We start from the raw sequence: 22384 nt of genomic DNA, 5'->3' as shown, positions 1-22384 counted from the left end.
TTGAAGCTGTGGGCTGAGAACCCTACATTCAACCTCCTACAGGTCTTTAATTCAGTGCTGGGAGTTTGTGTGAAGGAAAGGTAAATGTGACCAGTCGGAGACGGGACTGATCAAGGGGGTGGCAATTAGGAACCAGTGAGGGTAACCATTAACACGACCTAGCTTGAAGGAGGCTTCTGAGAATCCTGGTTCACCACTGTCTATGGCCGTTAATCCCGATTGAATGGTGCTCTTTCAGAGACCGGGCTAAATATCTGTATACCCCGAGGCGCCTTCTCTCACCACCAAGAGCTAAATCCCCATGGCAGGTCCAGGAGTTGGATGCACAGAGCTGTCTCAGTCTCTCCTTTGGAACCTGATATGACAACTTCTAAGGATTGCCTAAAACCCTCCAGACAGCAGAAGCCTCTGGGAGCACAATACTGCACTACACCCCCCCACACACACCCCCAGACACACGAGCATGTTCTCTGAGGAAGCTGTCTCTTAGTCTAGCGTCTCTAGCCAGAGCCCAGAACTAGAGATCATAATGCCCTTCTCCTGATGCAATGACCAATCACAATCTCAGGAGAACAGCAGCCATTGCTTACATTTCTAACCTTTTACCAGCTTCCTTCCATGCCAAAGAGAAAACTAGGAACAAGAACTCAGTAATATGATCCCCAATTAGCATAAAATAAAAACAACCCGGTCATGTTTTCCACCGGCTTTTCCAACCTCAAACTAAACACATGAAACAGGGAGAAAGAGATAAAAATATACACATGGAACTATAAATATATATACTGTCTGTGGATGTGCAGCCAAGCACCCTGAGCCAAACGAGTATCTGCCTCTAGGAAAGCCAAGCAGCCAGACGCAGAAATCTGAGAATTTTCCCTTTCCAAAGTACAATGTGAGTACAGACAGGAAGGGAAACTATCCTTCCTGGCAAGGAAGGGGTTAAGTCCTCAGCCATCCTATTCTAAAGTGATTTATGATGATGGGTAGTGTTTCAAAACTCTCCCCCACCCCAAAGAGCAGCCCTCCCCTTCCCCACCGAGAGTCCACTCTCAACGTGCTGAAGTGAGAAGGAGGTGGTGTTTTGCTGATCTGTTAAATTCTTAGTGAAGTTTCCTTGATTTCCAGCGGCTGCTGTTGTTTGAGTTTGGTTTGGATCAAAACTGAGGTTGTCCTGGCATTTCTGGGACCGAGTCCAGGCAAGAGGAAGAAGAAAAAGGAGAAGGAAAAGAGGAGGAAAAAAAAAAAAAAAAAGGTGGGGAGAAATAAAGGGAGGAGAGAAGCGCAGGAAAAGAAAAAAAAGTCTTTTTCAACATCACATTCCTGTGTTTTCCCTCAGCCTGGAAAACATATTAATCCCAGTGCTTTTACGCTTGGAAACAAAGGGACTAAGCCAGACTGTGGGGGAAAGGGTGATAAGAAGGATCCTGGAACTCTAAAGAGAGAGCAAGATTCAGGACTAGCTGGGACTCCACTTCCAGGGGCGCCCTGTGTTGTCGGCACAGGGGACTGGCACGCACAGACACACAAGACCGAGCAGAAACTACAGACAAATGGAGAAGCAAAGACTTACAAGGACAGCTCCTTTCACCTCATCCTACTTGTCAAGAAGGTGAAAAGACAGCCAGAGGAAAGAAGAAAGCAGCTCAGCCCTCAGGTCAGGACAGGCTGTGGGTCGGTGGCGCCTTTGGGAGCTGGAGTTGCAGCACACCCCCCTTTGTACCGCTCAGCCTGCAAAGGAGAAAGAGGCTTGGGAGGAAAAGTATTTCATCTAGGAAACTGTCCTGGGACCACACTTCAGATTGCCTGTTAAACCCTCTGCATTCCATCTCCATGAGCCACCATGTAAGTGTGTAATCTTTTCTGTCTTTGGTGTGTTTGTTTGTTTCTTTGTTGCTTATTTGAAGAAATGAAATAGGCATGTTGTCATCATTAACAACGTGCTCAGTGTGCCTTTTCTCTGGAGCATCAGAGAGCCCGTGGAAACGGTGCACGCAGGCTGAATGGGGGAACTGAGCTGGGTTTCCTGCTTAATGGAACTGTCTCTGTTAAGCACTAACAAATTGCAGGGGTTTAAAAGCAACAGGATCTCATCCTATTTTCCATTCCCTGACCTTCCTTCTTCTCTCACCATCCCTTCCCCCACCCCTTGGCCAAGATAGAGAAAGAGAAAAAATGCCCAGTTCTGTTTGCAATTAAATGATTTTCTTTTCTTTCTTTCTTTTTTTTTTTTTCACTCCCCCTCCCCCCTCTCTGTCTTTTGACCCCGCTGCCTTTCAAAGTGGATTGCACAATGACATGGAGAATGGGACTCAGTGTTACCATGCTGCTGGCAATGTGGCTGGTGTGCGGATCAGAACCCCACCTCCATGCCATGCATAGAGGGAGCCACGGAGGGCGGAAGGTGCCCCTGGTCTCCCCCGTCCACAGAAGGCCAGCTCGGCTTCTGAGGCACACAGGGAAGGCTCAGGGACTTGAGAGAACCACTGTGGAAGAACCAAAGCTTCCGCCTCTCCAAAGAAGGAGGAGTGTGCCCGTGTTGAGGGTGGCCCCCGCAACAGCCCCGCCAGCCCGGCCGCGCGGCAGTGGAGCCCCGGCGAGACCGAAGCAGAGACCAGGAGCCCCGAGCTCTCCGCGTGACATGATCCGAGATGAGGGGTCCTCAGCCCGTTCCAGAGTGTTGCGCTTCCCCTCTGGGTCCAGCTCTCCCAACATCCTCGCCAGCTTCGCAGGGAAGAACAGGGTGTGGGTCATCTCGGCGCCACACGCCTCGGAAGGCTACTACCGCCTGATGATGAGCCTCCTGAAGGACGACGTGTACTGCGAGCTGGCCGAGAGGCACATCCAGCAGATCGTGCTGTTCCACCAGGCCGGCGAGGAAGGAGGCAAGGTGCGCAGGATCACCAGCGAGGGCCGCGTCCTGGAGCAGCCCCTGGACCCCAACCTCGTCCCAAAGCTCATGAGCTTCTTGAAGCTGGAGAAGGGCAAGTTCGGCATGGTGCTGTTGAAGAAGACGCTGCAGGTGGAGGAGCGCTACCCGTATCCGGTCAGGCTGGAGGCCCTGTATGAGATCATCGACCAGGGCCCCATCCGCCGGATAGAGAAAATCAGGCAGAAGGGTTTTGTCCAAAAATGTAAGGCGTCTGGGGTAGAGGGCCAGGTGGTGGAGGAGGGGAACCACGGTGGAGGAGCCGGAAGGCCAGGCCTGAGCGGTGAGAAGAGAAAAGAAGACCAGAGGCGAGCACAAGTCCCGCCGACCAGAGAGACGCGGGGGAAGGTGCTCAGGAAGCCGGCCACCGCCACGGCCGCCGCTCCCCCCGCTCCTCCAACCCCAAGGGCCGCCACCACCCTGTCTCCTGCTGCAGTGCCAACAGTGACCCGGGCCACCTCTCGGGTGGTCACCGCGGCTGCAAGACCGACAACCACCACGGCCTTTCCCACCACCCAGAGGCCCTGGACCCCCAGGGCGCACCCCTCCTCGGACGCCCACCGGCCCCCAGCAACTGCTGAGGTGGCCACGGCCAGGGAGCCCGGGGCCTCGGAGAATCTCTACCCCCAGCCCAGGAAGGAGCAGCACAGGGAGAGGCTGCAGGCCACCAGGAGGCCCAGCAAGGCCACCAGCTTGGAGAGCTTCACGGCTGCCCCTCCCACCACCGCCTCGGAGCACAGCACGCGGGCGGGCGCGGGCCGTCTCCGGGACAACCGCACCGACCGGCGGGAGCACGGCCACCGGGACCCAAACGTGGTGCCAGGTCCTCACAAGCCAGCGAAGGGGAAACCTCCCAAAAAGAAAGTCCAGGACAAAATCCTTAGCAATGAGTATGAGAGTAAATACGACCTCAGCAGGCCAACTGCCTCTCAGCTGGAGGACGAGTTGCAGGTGGGGAATATTCCCCCCCAGAAAGCAAAGGAATCCAAAAAGCACGAAAAGCTGGAGAAACCTGAGAAGGAGAAGAAAAAAAAGGTGAAAAACGAGAAAACAGACAAGTTACTCAAGAGTGAAAAGCAAGTGAGGAAGGATAAGGCTGAGAAAAAGAGCCGGCAGGAGAAAGAGAGGAGCAAGAAGAAGAAAGCGGGGAAAACAGAGCAGGATGGCTACCTGAAACCCGCCGCAAAACACTTCGCTCAGAGTCCCGGGAAGTCCGTGACCGATCTGCTGGGGTCCTTTGAAGGCAAACGACGACTTCTTGTAAGTAATCTCCCCAGCAGTGTTCTGTGGGCCGAAGCAGGGCACGTTAATGTTTGCTTTGTTATTTTTCTAAAATCATGTTGCTAGACGGCGGGCTGTGGCTGAACCCAGGCCGTGTGGAGGAGACCAGGAGGTGTGCCAAGAGAGGGTGGCCAGGCCCGTGCTCTGTGAACCTCTGTCCACACAGATTCCTGGCCCTAACGTCCAGACTCAATGGCCAGAGGACCTCAGACCTTGTGCCTGGGGAGGCACCTATGCTCAGCTTCTTCCAAACCTGTCAGTGCCCACCCCCCACCCTTAGCTCTCTCCCAAGGGATAGTTCTGGGTATAGTTCCTAAAATGGCATGCTTTGACTCTGGTGACAACTTAGGAAAAGGACTTATCTCTTCACGGGCTTAGGAACTAGACGCGTGTGTGGGGGGAATTGGTAAAGTTTTTCCTTTTCCCCCTAATTAGGTCTATGTCAACACATGGAAGCCTCAAAAAGGAAAGTAAGGCAGCCTGGGTGGGGAGTGAGTGTGACTGGGAGTGGGGGAGGGTCCTTGTCGGTGTGACCCTCACAGATACTTTAAAAGCAGCTGAAGTCTTCTCCCCTTAAAGATTGCCTCCCGCGTCACTGCCCAGCTTCCAGTAAGAGGCCAAAAAGGTAGAGTGTGAGGAACTGGGTTGATTGTTCCAGTTTCCAATACCCTAGAGACAGATGTCAGTTTCTCCTGAGCCCCTGTCAAATGAATGTGTGTGTGTGTGTGTGTGTGTGTGTGTAAGGAGACCAGCAGCTCTTTCTCCTACTTTGTGGGTGTTTCTGAAGCCACTGATGTTGAGCAAGCTGTAGGTCCATCTCAGGAGCTCTCTCTTTTGGCCATTACTTGCCTCCATCCAAAGAATGATAAAAGAATCTAGTCAAATCCAAGGAAGCCTTTGGACAGAAATGAATCCCATCCTAAATGTAAGGGCAGTTGTCATCAGCCATGTGAGAATGGCTCCTTCCCCTCTCCATGTCTCCTTGCCCCTTCTTTCAGGGCCCTTCCAAGATTTCTACCCCTTCTTAATACTGTCATTTGACTCCAGGCTGTCAAGGAGGAGAAGGTACCATACAATCACTTCAGAGAAAAGGATCAGAAATTAATGTTGGGCAATGTGGGTCAGGGATGAGTTTTTTCAGATACATGGGTGGGAAGGAGACCTCTCATGCCACCGAGGACAGCATCTGTCCTACCGAAGGCACAAGGTGACTCTGCACCTTGCATTATCCCCACCAAAGGAGACAGGCACTCTTCCCTCAGGGCATGTCTCAAAGGGGCTTTTAGTTTTTCCAGACTAATGGATTAATTGGTCATTAATGGATTAAGAATCTGAGCAGCGGGACTCTGGTGTCCATTCATCTTTAGTGGTTCCAAAAAAGCTGAAAGACGCATTTGAGCAGAGTCCCTGGTGGTGTTTATCATGGGCGAGACATGTCCCAAAATTCTCTTAGCTGTTCCACAATAGTGTACCTATGTATTAGAACAAAACGTAAGTTTTCATTGATTGTACAGGTTTGTGTGGTGTGTGTATGTGTGTTGTTATGTGGGGTTTTTTTTTTTTTTTGGTATATTTTACTCATTTTTAACTGAGCCTTAAAGTATATAAATTAGCTAGGAGAGGATATGCTGTCTGCTAGAGTACTTTAACAGCTACTTGGTTATTTTCAGAGGACATAAATTTAAGTGAGAATATTTTAGTCAGAACCAAAAGAATCACTATTTCAGAGAAGAATTTACCTGGTACTTAAATGTTTATTAGAGAACCCAAGGGAGGCAACTGCTGTCTTTGGGGCGTGGGCAAGCCAATGCTTGCCCACGCCCCAGTGTGCTCAGTGTGCTCAGTGTGCTCCCCCTGAGTACACAGCACTTAGTCCAGCCTGTGAAAGCACATCACCCAACCCTGGCCATTTAGCCAACAGGGCAGGCGAAGTGTTCCTCGTGGGCAGGGTTCAAGCAGGCGAGAAATAATCCCGGGTAAAATGTCAGGATTGTAATTGTGCACCCGGCTGGCAAATACTGCCATTGCCCCTGGTTTCTGAGTCAAAAGAAAGAGGTTTTCATACTCTATCCCTGATATTAGTCATGCCTTTCATTTCTCCCCCTTTCTCTCTACTCCCTTAGTCAGGGATTTGAAAGTCCAGCTGGCTAGTTTCTGCTTTAAACAGTATTCCTGATCATAAATTTCTAGCAAATGAAAATCAAGCGACAGTTTGTGCTGATGTCATGTGAGGCAAAACAGAAACCAGCTGGGATTGCTCACGGCAGTGTTGCTCTTTGGGGCTGGTGAACGAACCAGGTTTGTTATTAGAAAGAAAGTAGCAAGAGGAGGCAGTTCAGTCTTGCCATCCCACATGTGCCCAGCTGATGATCCTATCAGAAATGTGTGTTCTGAAGAGCTAATATCTAAAATAGGAATGGGCGAGAAAAGACAAGATGAAATAAACGTGACAAAATAGCAAAAGATGGAGAGAAAAGAAATTCCATTTCACCAGGCAGAGAGGAGACTTGTGTTTCTGGGCGAAAGGGCTTGTTGGTGCCATTTGTCTTTTTCTACTCATTTTTCCCATTCGACACGCGATGTTACTCGGGAGGTTCAGCGATTCAATTAATATTCACTAAGGCTCAGCACGCTCTGAGTTGTTAAAGACGGCTGACAACATATACCTCCAACTGGCCTCAACCTAACCCAGTGTGCTCGGACTGAAATAAGGTGTCACTCCCAGAAATCACGCAGGACTTTGAGCTCATCTTTCCAGTTTTTCCGTAACCTGGTGCCCAAGTACAATTTATCATAAAGCCCTAGTGCTTTTACACTTATTCATATCATTCTTTAGATGTGAAAACATCATGTAATCACTCCTTATCCAATTTTTTAGAGAAACGGTGGCTGCAGTGGTATGAGTGAACATCATAGTAGGGACCTTCAAAGGAGCTGCAAGTAAAAACAGGTTTCCTACTCTGAGGCCAGAGGTCAGTCCTTCCAAGCCCCTGCCTGTCAGCCTGTGAACAGAAAAGGGCACATCCTTTGGCAACGTAAGGTGCTTCACCAAAACCGTGTGGTTTAATTTTCACAACAACCCCATGAGAAAGGACTGATTAACTCTACCATACAGCCAAGAAAAGAAGCTCAGAGAGGTTGAGAAGTTTCCCAAGGTGCGCAGCTAATATATGGCAGAGTCAGAGTTAGAACTCGGGTCTGTTTGATTTTTCTTAAGTTTATTTATTTATTTTGAGAGAGAGAGAGAAAAAACATGAGTCAGGGAGGGGCAGAGAGAGAGAGGGAGAAAAAAAATCAAGCAGGCTCCGCACTGTCAGCACAGAGCTGGTTGCGGGGCTCAAACCCACCAACTGTGAGATCTTTGACCCGAGCCAAAGTTGGATGCTTAACTGACTGAGCCACCCAGGCACCCGGGCCTGTTTGATTTTAAAGCTCACATTCCAGCCTCTCCCTCTATTCTGCCTTCCTATGGGTGTGAGCTTCTAGTGGGCATAAGCAGTAAAGTGAGGGGGAAACTAAGGATTCATCCTGTTAATCAATACAGATGTTTTAAAATTCACTTTCAACCTTAAATTGCTCAGGTAAACGGCCAGGTATATCAATTGTCAACATTTTTTTTTGCTAAGCAACAATGTAGAGTTTCCGCCTTTAATACCCAGGTAATTCTCTGCACCTTAGCTCTCTGGCTTTCCTGGCCCTCAGTCAGTGGAGAACAATAGACTGAATCCCTGTTAACCTAATCCCTCAGACCGGTTGGTGTCAGTTTGGGATTGACAAGGTAAGAACACAGTTAAGCCTTTTATCATGAAAACATTGGAACTATGTGGAGCCAAGCTCTAAAGCCACCACTTTGTGCCCCAAGATGTCCCTACTTGTCAATTAGCAAGAGGCCTCATAATGTGGGACTGCATAGGGGCGCCTGGGTGGCGCAGTCGGTTAAGCGCCTGACTTCAGCCAGGTCACGATCTCGAGGTCCGGGAGTTCGAGCCCCGCGTCGGGCTCTGGGCTGATGGCTCAGAGCCTGGAGCCTGTTTCCAATTCTGTGTCTCCCTCTCTCTCTGCCCCTCCCCCGTTCATGCTCTGTCTCTCTCTGTCCCAAATAAATAAATAAATAAATAAATAAATAAATAAATGTGGGACTGCATAGACTCGAGATCAAGTTTAAGTACTCTGTGGAGACTGAATCTCTTCTAATGCAACTGGGTTCACACTTTTAGCCTTACCTCAGAAATCTGGGTATTGGGACAACAAGCCACTTATTTGGTTTAATTTTAGAAAGGGATACAAAGCTCTGCTTTACTGAGACGACTAGCTTGAATCTCATTTTTCAGAATCCTGTAAAAATCTCGTGTTTTGATCCTAGCGCAGCACTTAGAAGAAGCTGAGACTTAAAATATCTTCCCTCTGGCATCCTCCCATTCCTGTTTGCTCCCTTTACTTAGGCAAACTGGCTTCATGACATTCTGAGGCTCCTTGTGCCAACACACCAGTTGGAAACAGAAATGTAAAAAAGAACACAACACAATTCTCTATTCATGACACATGCCCTGATTTATCACCACCAAACTGGAAAGAGGGCAAGTGTCAGACAATAATGTTTACCAAAAAGTTCTAGGATGCTCTTTTTAGGAAGAGGGACTGGACACGGTTACCATTTTAAATACCGTTGGAAATACTGCCGAACTGAACAGTGAATGGGCTGGAGGTGTCAGTATACAGAGAAAGAGTCGCCAAAATATGTTCACATGATCAGCCTCCTCTGATACAAACTCGAGGAGCAGATTAAATGGGGGTGGGGGGGGGAGGAGTGTCTTTATCAGCTGGTTTGCAGGCTGCATCTAGACATTCCTCAGCAGGGGACCACTTCCTCTCCTCTGGCTGGAGTAATCTGTGGGACCCGAGAAATGTGGGCCTGCATCTGAAGAGCAATTAAAAGAAGAAAGTGGCCATTGTGGGCCAGTAAAGGCACTAAGAAGGATCTTGCATTTGAAGACTACATGAGATGTGGATAAGGGGGAGGGGAGGGGAGAGCTTTCTGGGTGGAAAGAGTGATAGGGGCCAAGGCAGAGGAAGGAATGAGAGTGAACTCTTCAGAGGCAACATACACGTATGGTGTTTGTGTGCACACAGCCTGTAGATAGATAGATAGATAGATAGATAGATAGATAGATAGATAGAATTTTTTTCTTGATTTTCACTACTTGATGAGTGGCAGAGTTGTTCTGTTATAAAGATGCAAAAGGTAAGGTTCATAAGGTTTAAGTGGTCTTGTTGAGGCTGCAAGGTAGCCAACGGTTGAACTAGGAGAAAATTCAGGCCCTCCTGCTTTGGCTGCAGACACCCTTTCTCTGTGCCACTCTGCCCAGATTCCTTTCATTTCACCACTGAGAGCAGTCTGGCTGAAGAGTGAAGAGGTCATGTAAGGGAGGAATAAGAGGAAAGGTTAGCAAGAGAGAGCCTGGGGCCAGGTTGCCGAAGGAGGGAGGAAATGAGTCATGCAAAATAAATGTCACCTCACTGGTGGGTTAATGCATCCCTGGGCATAGGTCCTGAGATGCAAATACACATCAGGGCTCTTTATTTACCTCTGTTGGATTCCCACTGGGTATCCAATGGCCTCAGGCTGTGGTGTTCAGAGGTACCGAGAAAAACTGCCAGGCAGGGGAGGATGAGGTTCTGTACGAGATTCTATATTGTCTGCAAACCCCAGTTATGCACAAGAAGGACAAAGGAACCAGAAGTAGTTTTGAGGAATCTGGAAATCCTGTCGTGTCATGTCATATCATAGACTGTAATGGTTCATGGCAAAATATGTCAAGAGTGAAATGTATGGATTTGAAGTTACAGTGGCAGGTAACTATCAGTCATCTAGCACATGGGCACTCCTCTAAATATATTCTAAATATGGAAAAAGGAATCCAAGATCATTACCAGTAGAACTTACCCTTGTTTTTGACGGTTTTGTGTTTTCACATAAACATTCATTTATTTTAAAATAGTGTGTTTGTGAGCAAAGAATGGCCAGAAAGAAAAACTTAAAACATACCAACTGAAAATAAAACTCCAAGATTTGGGCCACCACCAAAGCTGAAGAAATGCTTTCAAATATCACAAAGCTAATTAAAAACTAACAAACAAAGCAAAAATATCATCACCGTGTATTTTTTATAGCCACTTTAAATCTTTTTTTAAGGCTGAGTATGAATCAAGGAATACATTTGGGGAAATACTATTTTTCCTTTGGGAAATTACATTTCTAAAATAAGCATTTTCTACCCAACCCTGTCTCTCTGAACAGGCATATAAACATGAAATAAAAAAATAAACAAAATCATGACTACTTAAAGTAAATAACAACCGGAGGGGAAAAAAATTTAATCCCAGAAAAATCTTTGTTAATGTTCCAGTCAAAAGTGTTATTGAACACATTTTGATATCCACGAGTGATAGAATTTGGCAGGCACAGGAAATCTTTAAAAGGGAAAGCCTACAGGCAACAATTAACACATCTGTGACAGAGAAAGATAAATACCAACATCAAGCTGGGAGCAGATTTAGTAACCATTTTGATAAAGTGTGAGGGCGAGGTTTAGCAACATGGTGACTTCTTTTCTGAAAAATGCCAAGCTAATAGTCACAAACTTCAGAAATATTTTGTAAGTTTAGATGGGCAAGTAACAAAGTGGCTGATAAAAGCATAAGAGACTCTTAAAAACTGAGAACAGGGGCACCTGGGTGGCGCAGTCGGTTAAGCGTCCGACTTCAGCCAGGTCACGATCTCGAGGTCCGGGAGTTCGAGCCCCGCGTCGGGCTCTGGGCTGATGGCTCAGAGCCTGGAGCCTGTTTCAGATTCTGTGTCTCCCTCTCTCTCTGACCCTCCCCCGTTCATGCTCTGTCTCTCTCTATCCCAAAAATAAATAAACGTTGAAAAAAAAATTAAAAAAAACAAAAAAACAAAAAAAACTGAGAACAAACTGAGGGTTGATGGGGGGTGGGAGGGAGGAAAGGGTGGGTGATGGGTACTGAGGAGGGCACCTTTTGGGATGAGCACTGGGTGTTGTATGGAAACCAATTTGACAATAAATTTCATATATTGAAAAATAAAAGAAAAAGAAAGGAAAGGGAATACCAAAAAAAAAAAAAAAAAAAAAAAAGAAAGAAAGAAAGAAAAAGAAAAGAAAAAGAAAAAAAGAAAAGTGGCTGATAAATTTGAATGTGGTCAAGTTCGAGAAATGTGTATAGAGGCTGGTCTCTAAGCTAAGTGACGAGTTAGCAAAAGATCAATAGACAGCCTTCAATGCAGACACCAGCCTAGTGAGGTATGTGGGGTCAAAGAGCTCAACAAAGACCTGGTCATCCTCAGAATGAAATTTCGCATCAGTGGGCAGGGTGAACACCACCATGCCCACTCACTTGTGGAGTGAGGTATACAGTTCGGTTTCTGCTCATGAAAAATGTGGTAGAATTGGAGAAGGCTCAGGAAAAGGCTACAAAAATAATCAAGGAAGCAGAAGAGCTTTTATATCCACTTAGATAGGAGCATTGAGACATGCTTAGAGCATTCAACAGGAGCCCTAAAAACAAGGATATTCTCTTTTTCTACAAAATTACAAAGTATGTTGTCCCAGATGGCTCCACTGACTACAGCATCTCTTTCTTTTGCTCTATTTTTCCTCTTTTCTCCCCAGAACTCAGGGGTTCAAAGTGAGCTTGAAAGACACAAGGAGTTAGGTGAAAAATACCAGGTCTGAGTTAGAAAGAAGGCTGAAATGAAACAGTAAAAATCCATCCTGTTGGGGGATTCGAATGTCAAAGAAGTCTGCCACAAGCTCTGTATGGGCCCAGTGTGACAAAACATAGGCGAAAAGGCCATCCTAAAAACTTTCTGCAAGTTGCCTACTAAAGATACTGAGTCATTGAATGTTCCGTAGTGCCCCAGGCCTGGTTATGAAGCTCTCTCAACCCTATGGGACATGACACAAAAGAGTGAAAACCACTGAACTTACAAATGTGTGAGCTGGCAATTAGGATTATGAAGACCAAAAGGAAGGAAAGGAGATAGCATTTATTGAACAATCATGACATGTCAAGCATTCATGTAATGCTCGTAACCGCCTTGCAAAACAAGTATTCCTGTGCAGAGTTCACAGATGAGAAAACTAAGGCACACGGAGACTGGTGATAAAGATAACTGGTGGGAATAGAAAACTCTAAGGTGTCTGGAACCACTGAAATAAAGAGGGCCTTTCCGAATGGCCTGTTTGGGCCCTAACTATGCTAAGTGTCCAGGGGAGCGCTTTAGTTGACTTTAGTGCCAGTCACTGCCAGCCCTCTATTCCAAGTGTTCCCTTTGGATTTTGCCTCTGTGTACAACCATCACTGTGAACTAATATTTGCTTGCCTCCGCCTGCCTTTAGCTGATCACCGCTCCTAAGGTTGAGAACAACATGTATGTGCAACAGCGAGATGAGTATCTGGAAAGCTTCTGCAAGATGGCCACCAGGAAAATCTCCGTGATCACCATCTTTGGCCCTGTCAACAACAGCACCATGAAAATCGACCACTTCCAGCTAGGTTCTCTTAAACATCTTAATTACATTATTGTTTTTCTCATACGTAAGGTGGGACAAACTTTATGGGAGAGGTCAGTGGGAAATTAAGAGGAAAATTCAGATATTCAGAGGGCTCTTTCCTTGTCGTAACAAAGGTCAGCTTACCTACCTACTTATGTTAACTGTTCCACATGGTTCTGGTGTAGGTTTTTGGCACTTTAAAATGAAAAAATAAATATGCAAGAATTCTATGGTTTGCAGATCAATAAGGTAGAGAAAAATGTGAGAGGTAATACAGTGGTGGGACAGCCAGAAAAGTATGTAGACAGTTTCCTCTGGATCTGGAGTCTTCTTGCCTGTGACTAATACCATCTGATCTTCCTGCTGCCTTCATGCTGCAGGTGACTCACTCACAGATGGGGACCTGCCAGGCCCTTGGAAGCACTTGACTCTGGCAAGACTGGGGAGGGCTGAGAGACGCTGTTCAGCTAAATGAAAAGTCACTGAAAGTGTGGACTGAACTGCACCCAAGTCCTTTTGGAGAGCAGAAGAATTTGGCTGAATGTAGAGTTTTCACAATTTTTCATATTAATGGTGCATGTGAGGCTCAGGAGGTGCACAGCTCAGTGCTGGGCAGCTGTCTAACTTCTTGCAATTCTCATGGGAATGTCGCAAGACTTACTGTGAGTAGTTCAGCCACAAAGTCAGAAGCCCCAGATCTGACCCACCCAGTTTCTTTTATAATTATTACATCTCTGGGGCTTTATCTTTAAAAAAAAAAAACTTTTACCCTTCATGTATTCTCGACTTCTCAAAGTTTTTATTTTAACTATGATGAAAGTCCTTCATATTTTACCATATGCATATCCTGCCTATTTTTCGTAAAATATATTTCCTCTGAAAGAATATAAAACATATTTTCCCCATTAGTTAACAGTTAGCTTCAATATATATAACACATTAGCTCACAGATTTTTCTGTCATGTGATCTTGATGTAACAGAACACATAGTAGTCATAATTATGTCATGAGAATGTCATTTGGTTTGAATATTGTCTGGCTTCTAAGTCATATTTTTTAAATTTTTTTTTCAACGCTTATTTATTTTTTGGGACAGAGAGAGACAGAGCATGAATGGGGGAGGGGCAGAGAGAGAGGGAGACACAGAATCCGAAACAGGCTCCAGGCTCCGAGCCATCAGCCCAGAGCCTGACGCGGGGCTCGATCTCACGGACCGCGAGATCGTGACCTGGCTGAAGTCGGACGCTTAACCGACTGCGCCACCCAGGCGCCCCTAAGTCATATTTTTTAAATTGTGGTTAAAACACAACAGAAGACTGAACTTCTTAACTAATTTCTAAGTGCACGGTATAGTGTTTTTAACTAGAGGCACAATATTGTATGGCAGGTCTCTAGAATTTATTCAGATATGGAATTTCAGTTATGCCTTCTCTCTTTTTATTAACTCACCTTCCACTGAGATAGCTCCAAAGGATGGAAAATAAATTCCATCCTTTCCAATGTCCCATCATAAATCATTGTGGATTGGTGATTGGTTTGTGGACATTAATCCCCGTGCGGCGTGTGTTTGGGAGAGAAAACAACAAGGTCCTTTACCAAAACAACAATACTTATATATACAAACAGAAGACATGACAGAAGGTCTAGAGTCAAACAGACCAGTTCAAACCAACAGTCCCAACTTATTTCTTGTGTGACTTTGGGCAAGTTACTTCCTAAGCCTCAGCCTTGAAAATAATTATATCTCTTTCACAGGCTATGGTGAGGATTTAGTAAGGTAATGTGTATAAATATGTGCCATATAATAAGTACTATGGTGTGGTCATCATTACCACCATTTTTTTCCGGCAGGCATCTGGAGATCAACGAACTGTCACAGGGACTAGAGCACCTATAATGAAAAGGGACTTGTAATTGCTTTCTGCTCATTACAGAATGTTAACAGTGAACCCTCATGACTGCCCTTCGAGGTCACAAGGTGCATTACTACTCCTGGTAATAAAACCAAAGCCCAAAAGACTAATACTACAAAGCCACATATTTAGTGTTTAACTGAGATTCAACCATTAGCTTCCTGGATTTTTAAATAGTAGCAAGAGCCAGTGAGCTTAATTACAGCCCAGATGTCTAGAAAGGAAGTAGGTATTCATCTAGTGCAGAAGCTGGTGCTGGCTGGTGATAAAAGGCCTCCTCCACCAGGTGTTTCCAGTGTCAAATGTGTTGCCCACCAACTCTTACACAAAGAAACCTCATTCCTTATTTCAGAGAAGTTTGGAAAAATCATTATATGTTCTACTTCAGTCTCTATGTGGTCCCAACTGTTATAAGCATCTGGTGTTGCCTTGGCAAATTTTTAGCATTAATCCTGCTGTTTTTTAGACATCTGGATTAAATATGAGCTGTAGAGGCACTGAGGGTTTTTTTCCCTGCCCTATTGGAAATCAGGTATTGTGCATTGGTGTTTGCCTCTCACTGAATGGCAGTTTGGACTTGATCTGGAGGGGGGGGGGGCTTTTATTTTGTTCCTCATTTAATTCCTGGAAGGCCTTTCTCTCCTCGTGTTATGTCCCAGCTTACCCTTATGGGAAAGGCCGTAGAACTTTCAGCCAAGACTGGGAGCCAGCCATGGGAAAACAGGAATTGGCATGCATCATGGGCTCAGTGAACCAAACTCTAGCCTTGACCAATTTTCAGCTGGAAATCTATCAGATGGCCTTACTTTCCTTAAAAATAAATCAAGTAGTCTCTCCTCTTCCAGACTTTTACTGGGCCTCAAAAACAGAGACCCACATCCAACTACACTGTGGGCTGTACTCACCAGCTGGTCCATCTTGCTAAGTGTATTTGAACTATAAATGATGGACCCACAAATTCCAGGAAATTTACCTTAAGATTTCAGTCGTTAGCCTAATGAAAGTCACACATGCCTGAGCAAATTGCAATGCAGGATAAGCCCACCTGGTTTTCTCATCCAAGATAATATTATACATGAGAGTTTAGAAAGACATGGTACATTAAAGCATTCCCAATTGTTAGTGGTATTTAAAATATCAATTGGGTAGAAAAATTTGTATCCATGTCAAGAGGAGGAATTACAGACTAAGTGTGCAGATGGGAAGAAGTTGCTGGCCTAAGACACTTTGTTGCAGAACTGAAAAGAGAAACTGAGGGGAAAGCACAGCAAACATGTTTCTTTCTTAGCAGAATAGAGGGCTGAAAAATATTGACACTGATAGTCAATCACCGGATTTTAAGGGCCAGAACATACGGACATTTTTATGGGGCAAAGGAAGTTCTTTGATGGCCTCCTTTGAAGGAAGAAGACTCTAAGGGTAATTGATGAGAAAGGAGGTGGGGAAGTTGATGGGCTCATGGATGGAACATGACAACAGGAAAGAAAGTGATTCCATAGTCCCATGAATAAAGAATTCATGGGTGCATTTCTAAAATACCTTTGATAGGTGAAAATGATAGACTCCATTTCAGCCTAATATTCTCTTTCTGTCTTTGATCCTGTTGAAGAGAAATGTTCTTTATGGACAAGCCCCATAGGCTCCATAACAATGTAGAGTGTCACTTTTCCTCAGGAGCACCTGAAAATTTGATCCTTTGCCCCAATTCCTCCTTTCTTCCGTCAGTAGTGACAGTGCCTGGCAGCTGCCTTCTTCAGACCCTGCCACTTTGTGCAGGGAGGCAAGGCTGGGGGAGTGATCACACTTCCAGGCACTGGCTTGGCGTCTCTCTCTGTTTATTCCGTCTTTGATTATCAATCACGCTGTGTCCTCGAGGCGGGGGAGCCTGCCCCCAGCTTGTCCATCATCCTGTTTCACTGCCCTCTTGCCTCTCAAGTGTGTCAGTGTCAAGATCAACCCCTGATGATCAAGGAGTGAAAAGCACCTGATACGCCAACCATACAAAACAAGTGCTTGGAGAATGTGGTGGAGGAATTAGCTCTTCCAGTTGCAGTCATTAGAGAAGGTGTAAATGTCAGAAAATTTCGAAAAGTGGGTTGATTCATTGGAGGGGCCTTGAAAATGGAGTAGATTTGTTGACAGATGATGATTCTATCAAAGTACTTTTTGTTTTTATTTATTTTTTTAAAGAGAATTGGATTTTTGGATTCCAAAGTCAAAGCTACACAAAAAGGTATCCACAGACAAATGTTACACCCAATCCTGACCCCTTTATCCTGTTGATCTCTGCCCCATAGGTATTTTTACGATTCCTTATTTATGAATTTAGTGCTTCTTTATGCAAATACAAATAAATATAAACATCTGTATTCCCTCCACACTTTTAGTACAAAATATCGTATATATAATACTCTGGACTTTGCTTTTTTCACCTAAAAAATATTTCCTGGAAATCTTCCCTTATGAGTATACAAAAATCATCCTAATTCTTTATTAAGCCATTGTGAGATCCTATCATAGTTTGTTTAACTAGTACCCTTGTTAATAGACATTTAGATTGCTTTCAGTATTTTGCTATTATAAACAGTTTCACAGTAAATCACCTTATACATATGTTACTCTATCTATGTGGGTATATCTTTACAATAGATTCTGAGAATCAGGATTATTGGGCCAAATTGAAAATGTATTCAATTTCATTAGATATCAGCAGATTTCTCTCCATACAAGTTGTATCATACTGCAATCCCACCAGCAATGTGTAAGTGTCTGTTTCCCTAAAGCTCTCCAAAAGACTGTACAACCAAGCTTGTGAATGTTTTCAGCCAATGTGGTAAAGAAAAATGAGATCTTAGCGTAGTGTGTTGGTGGGTTGCATTTTTCTTTCTATGAGTATGATTGGACATTTTTTCATGTGTTTGAGGAGCATTCATACGTTGTTTTTAGTGTCCTTTGCCTTTTTTTTTTCTTCTTAATATCAATTTCTTCTTAAGATTGTTCTTCTTAATATCAATTTATAGGTACTCTTTCTAAATTAGAATGAAAATTGAGACTCCAGTTCTCTTCCCAATTCCAATATACTGACCCAGTTTGGGGATAAGGTCCAGGAATTTATATTTTTAAACTGTTGCTCAAGTGGTTCTGATTTGCAGCTAGGTTTGGTGGAGAGCAGATGGTTAAGTGTAGGACAGAGTGAAAGAGAGGTTGGCACCAGATTTTAAAGGATTTCAAACACCAGCACAGAGAATCAAATTTTATTTGGTAAACCATGTGAAGTCAGTAAAGATTTCTAAATATATTTTCAAATAAATTTTAAATAACTTCCTAGGTTTGGGGGAGTCAATCTGTAGGACAGAAAAGAATCTGGAAGGATGCTTTCTTCATAGATAGGACAAGTTGCTCTTTCTAGAGACCAAGAAAGCAGCAACTTTGTGATCAGGAATGGCCAGGTTAGTCTCCCCTATCAATTTGATCCAGATACTCATTTCACAATGGGTTTGGTAGGCAGGCAACTGACCCATTCATATAGTAAAATAGGAGCAAGAGAATCAACTACAGAGTCCTTTAAATTAATCTGTTTCCAATCAAAAGAAAGTAAATCCCATAGCTGGAGGCCAGGGCTATCGTCAGCAATCCCAGAAATATCGTTAAAATAAAAGATTCAGCTTTTTATGGAGTCTTTGCCTTCAGATTTATATCCATAGCTTTGGCCTGTGCTGACTTCTTGAATAGGATAGTTATATTTTATTATTAAAAAAAATTTTTTTAACATGTATTTATTTTTGAGAGACAAAGTGAGACAGAGCATAAGTGCGGGAGGAGCAGAGAGAGAAGGGAGACACTGAATCCGAAGCAGGCTCCAGGCTCTGAGCTGTCAGCACAGAGCGCGATGTGGGACTCGAACTCACAGAGCTCGAGATCATGACCTGAGCTGAAGTCAGGTGTTTAACCTACTGAACCACCCAGGCACCCCAGGATAGTTATATTTTAAGTGCCATATAAAAAGATTTTATCTATGTTGTGTGTTACCCCTGGAAAGGGTTTATTAAGGTAGGTGATGAATGGTGCAGCGCAATGGATGACACTCAAGAGATCAGAATGCCAAAGGAAAATAGAGTTTATTGCTCATGGGTCCCAGAGAGGAAATTGCAGCACGCCCCCTAGGCCCACAAGTGGAGCCAGGGTTGGGTCAGAAAGCAGCAGTAAGAGCAGGGAGGGGAGAGCCTAGGTCACTGTCTTTATTGGGGTTCCCAAGAGAAAGGTGAGGCAGGACAAAGTACATAGTTTCTGATTGGCTAGTTTGAATAATTTCACCAGGCTTTGGGCTATAGGGCTGGTCCCTACTTGCCTGGTACCTGACCCTGGATGATTAAGGAAGAGGAATATTGTTTCCTGGCATGCACGTGTCAGAGAGAGGAGGCAGGGCATTGGGTTGGTTGGTTTGCATTTCAGAGAGCTATTGCAGGCTGCAGATTTGCTGTCTCTAAGAATTGGCTAGCTTTGGGAGAGGCAGTCTCTCCCTAGTCAGAAAGGGTTTTTAACATGTCAAAATATCATAATATACAGAAATTTTTTAAATGTGGTTAATACAATTATAAGACCTCATATGTGAAAACCAAAATTTAGAAAATAAATCTATATGATGAGCTTTCTCAAATTATACTTAGACTGGCTGTGTTATAGACTCACAAGATACAGGAAGTGTAAGGGTTTGATGATGCGTTTTCTATGTGGACCCAGAACTGCTCACCTCCTTGACTCTACCCCTCACTACCCTCTTTTTTCTCACGTGACATCTTTCTTAGGGGAGAGATGTCATGGTTGACAAATCTGTACCTAGTGTCTCTGTGTGCCAGGCTACAGGGATTTAGAAGACAATCAAAGGTTAGTCCCTGTTGATGAACTACTCGTATCTAGTGGAAAGATAGATGTGTAAACAACCTGTTGCAATGCAGGGTGATAAGCATTATTCCAGAAGTGGCTAAAAGTATTGTGAGTGCATAGGTGAGGTAAAGATAGGTTGCAGAAGTAATTAGGAATTCCCATGTAGACAGGGGTAGGGATAGCATTCCAGGAAGAGAAGGCATATTTCTAGAAACTGGAAATAGAAGCTGGAGCATATTGTATGGAAGAGTTAAGTGATCAGCTAGCTAAGGTAGACTGAGTCCAGGGCAGAAATGGCCTTGGCCGCTATGCCTAGGATTTGGATTTTATCCTGTCCTTGTTCCCTGTCCTTAGATGGCAACATAGAGACCCAGAAAACTTGTTAACATGCAGATTCCTGAGCCTCACCTCTAGAAATTCTGATCAAATTGGTCTGGACCCAAGGATTGTAATTTTAACAAGTGCCCCAGGTGATTGTGCCCCACCTGTCTACCAAGGTGAGGGTAGACAGTGGATCATGCTTTGAAAAACTGTTAGAGGAGATAAAGAACTTCTGAAGCAATGGGAGAGGCTGAAATGGTCCAGGAACATTGGCAGAATGCCTGAACTCAGGTGAGACAGAGTGGGAGTAGGAGATACCACAGATATCGTAGAGAAGGAGCCGTCACAGATGGAAACTTCGAATGTAATGCCCGGCACACAGTTGGTGATTAGTAAGTTGTTGCTGGAGCTGAATTTTTCTGCAACGTCATTGCTGTCTGTGGTCAGACATGGAAGAACAAATACATGAAGAAATCTATTACCACCTCAACTTGGGAATTGAGATCCTTAAAGGATGGAAACCCAGGCCAATGCCCCACTTACAGGACCAGTCCCCACCAGGGTGTGACAGAGTTCAAGCTCCCTCCTGTCTCTCCTAAGTCATCTTAGGTCAAGGACAGGCTGTGTGGAATAACCAAATCCCACCACATGGGTTTGGATCTGTGAATCCATTTAGCTGGATCAAGACCATGCGGACTGTTTATAGGATTGCGTCCTCAAGAATGTTTGCTTCTAAGCCCTGCAAAGGACTAGAGAGCTTTGGCAAAACTGTTACAAAAATGTAACAAGAAGCTGCCAAATTGATGCTGCATTTTCAGACCGAGGAGAGCCTCGTGTTCACCCAGCCCTGACTGAGACGGAACGTGGAACGTAATGGAGATCTGGGGCAGGGGCAGGCAGCTGGAGCTGGGAGCTGGCCTCACACATCCCTTCCTCCGAATTGGGCCAGAGGGGGACACTGTCTTATGGAAGAGCTGCTGTCATCCTTTGTAGGAGCCACCGTTGATCAGTGCTTTCACTGTGATTTTCCACCTCAGCACAAACATTCATTTGGGATGTAGATACTCTGCAGTCTGGAAGTGTAAAATGTTTTATTTTTAATGTCAGGTCAAAACGTTTCAGAAGATCTTTTAGTTGAAAGGAGAAAACAGGCCATGAGATCGGTTTCTTGCTATATCCCAGTTAGAACGAAGGTTGGCTTAAATCTTGGTCCTAGGTCTTCTTTGTCCTTGGGTGGGATATATTTTGGTCAAGTAGAGAGAATACTCAGTAAGAATGAGGTCGTATTAACTGAGCCTTAACCCTCACTCTGTTATTAACTAGTAGGGTAAACTTGAGCCAGTTGCTCCTTTGTGGGCTCTGTGATGGGTTTGTTCTCTGGGAAGCAGGCTCTGAAACTGAGATTTGCATACATGCGGTTAATGGGGGAGTCATCTTCGGAATAACGCTTATGAGAGGGGAGGGATACGAGAGAACAGAGAGGGAGTTTTAGTTGTAATGCAATGAACCCTTTGGAGTAGTAGTTCACTTGGAGGCAACGGGGACGTTTTTTACATCTACCCCACTGCATCAGCCGCTGAATGTGGGCTGTCCCCTAGGAAGAGTGTGACTTGGCAGAAAAGCACCTCCTTTCTAAGGTCAGTGATTTGCAGAGAGGGAGTCAGCGGCTAACCTTCACAGCAGCCTTGCTTCTGAAGGCAGGATCTGGACAGTGCACCACAGTGTCTGCTTCAGTCCCTGTTTCATCTAATGCGCCATATATTATTGTTTCTCAGTAACGTGACTGGGTTCTGCTAGGTAATGTCCGTATCACTTCTCTGTTGCCACTATAAGGCTGTGTAATGACGACCCACACACTCCAGTGGCGTGTAATTATTAAACATTCAGTCATGAGCCTGTAGGGTTCAGCTCACCTGGGCTGGGCTGGGCAAGCCTTGGTGAGGCTGGCCTATGCATGTCCAGTCAGCTGCTGGTTGGCTGGGTGGTTCTGCTGATCTTGGCCGGGCTTGAACACTTTAGGGATCAACTGGTGTCAGCTGATCTGGAATCGCCCCGTCTGGGCTGAGGCCAGGGTAACTTGGTTTAGCTTATTCTTCAGAAGTCTAGCGTGCATGTTGTTCTCATGGCGACGGTAGAGGCAAGAGCAATCCCAAATGTACAGGCTCATTTCTAGCCTCTATGTCACTTTTGCTAACATCACCTAGCACTGGCCGGAGCATGTGGTATAGATGAGCTCAGAATCGGGAGGCACGACAGTTTAACTCATCACTGTGAAGAGGAGCCAGTCACTGGACAAAGTGTAGGTGTGGGGAAAGGTGAAGAACTGGGGCCATTTTTTGAAATCTACATTCTCCAACTTCCTTCCATCTCAGCCATTTAGTGCTTTTTGTAACTTTCTCTGTGAGGTAGAGATAATGGTCTCATTTTGATTCTAATTAGGAATTTGAACTCTATCCAAATTACTCATTTCTGAATCCAGCACC

At 45.0% G+C, this 22384-nt stretch overlaps 1 protein-coding gene across 1 annotated transcript in view; it reads left to right on the top strand.

Moving 5' to 3' along the window:
• The first annotated feature begins 1024 nt into the window (after window positions 1–1024).
• The window catches only part of CCDC80 (coiled-coil domain containing 80), a 37143-nt gene continuing 15783 nt past the window's right edge, over window positions 1025–22384 (top strand). Inside the window, exons 1-3 of the mRNA XM_003991632.6 lie at window positions 1025–1845; window positions 2283–4189; window positions 12628–12784. Coding sequence (XP_003991681.2) covers window positions 2294–4189; window positions 12628–12784 — 2053 coding nt within the window. The 5' untranslated portion in view covers window positions 1025–1845; window positions 2283–2293. The remainder of the gene's footprint in view (window positions 1846–2282; window positions 4190–12627; window positions 12785–22384) is intronic.

This window comes from Felis catus, chromosome C2, assembly GCF_018350175.1.
Source record: "Felis catus isolate Fca126 chromosome C2, F.catus_Fca126_mat1.0, whole genome shotgun sequence".
Taxonomy (NCBI): domain Eukaryota; kingdom Metazoa; phylum Chordata; class Mammalia; order Carnivora; family Felidae; genus Felis; species Felis catus.
The sequence above is the reverse complement of the archived record's forward strand: the minus strand, read 5'-3'. Positions and strand labels throughout refer to the sequence as shown.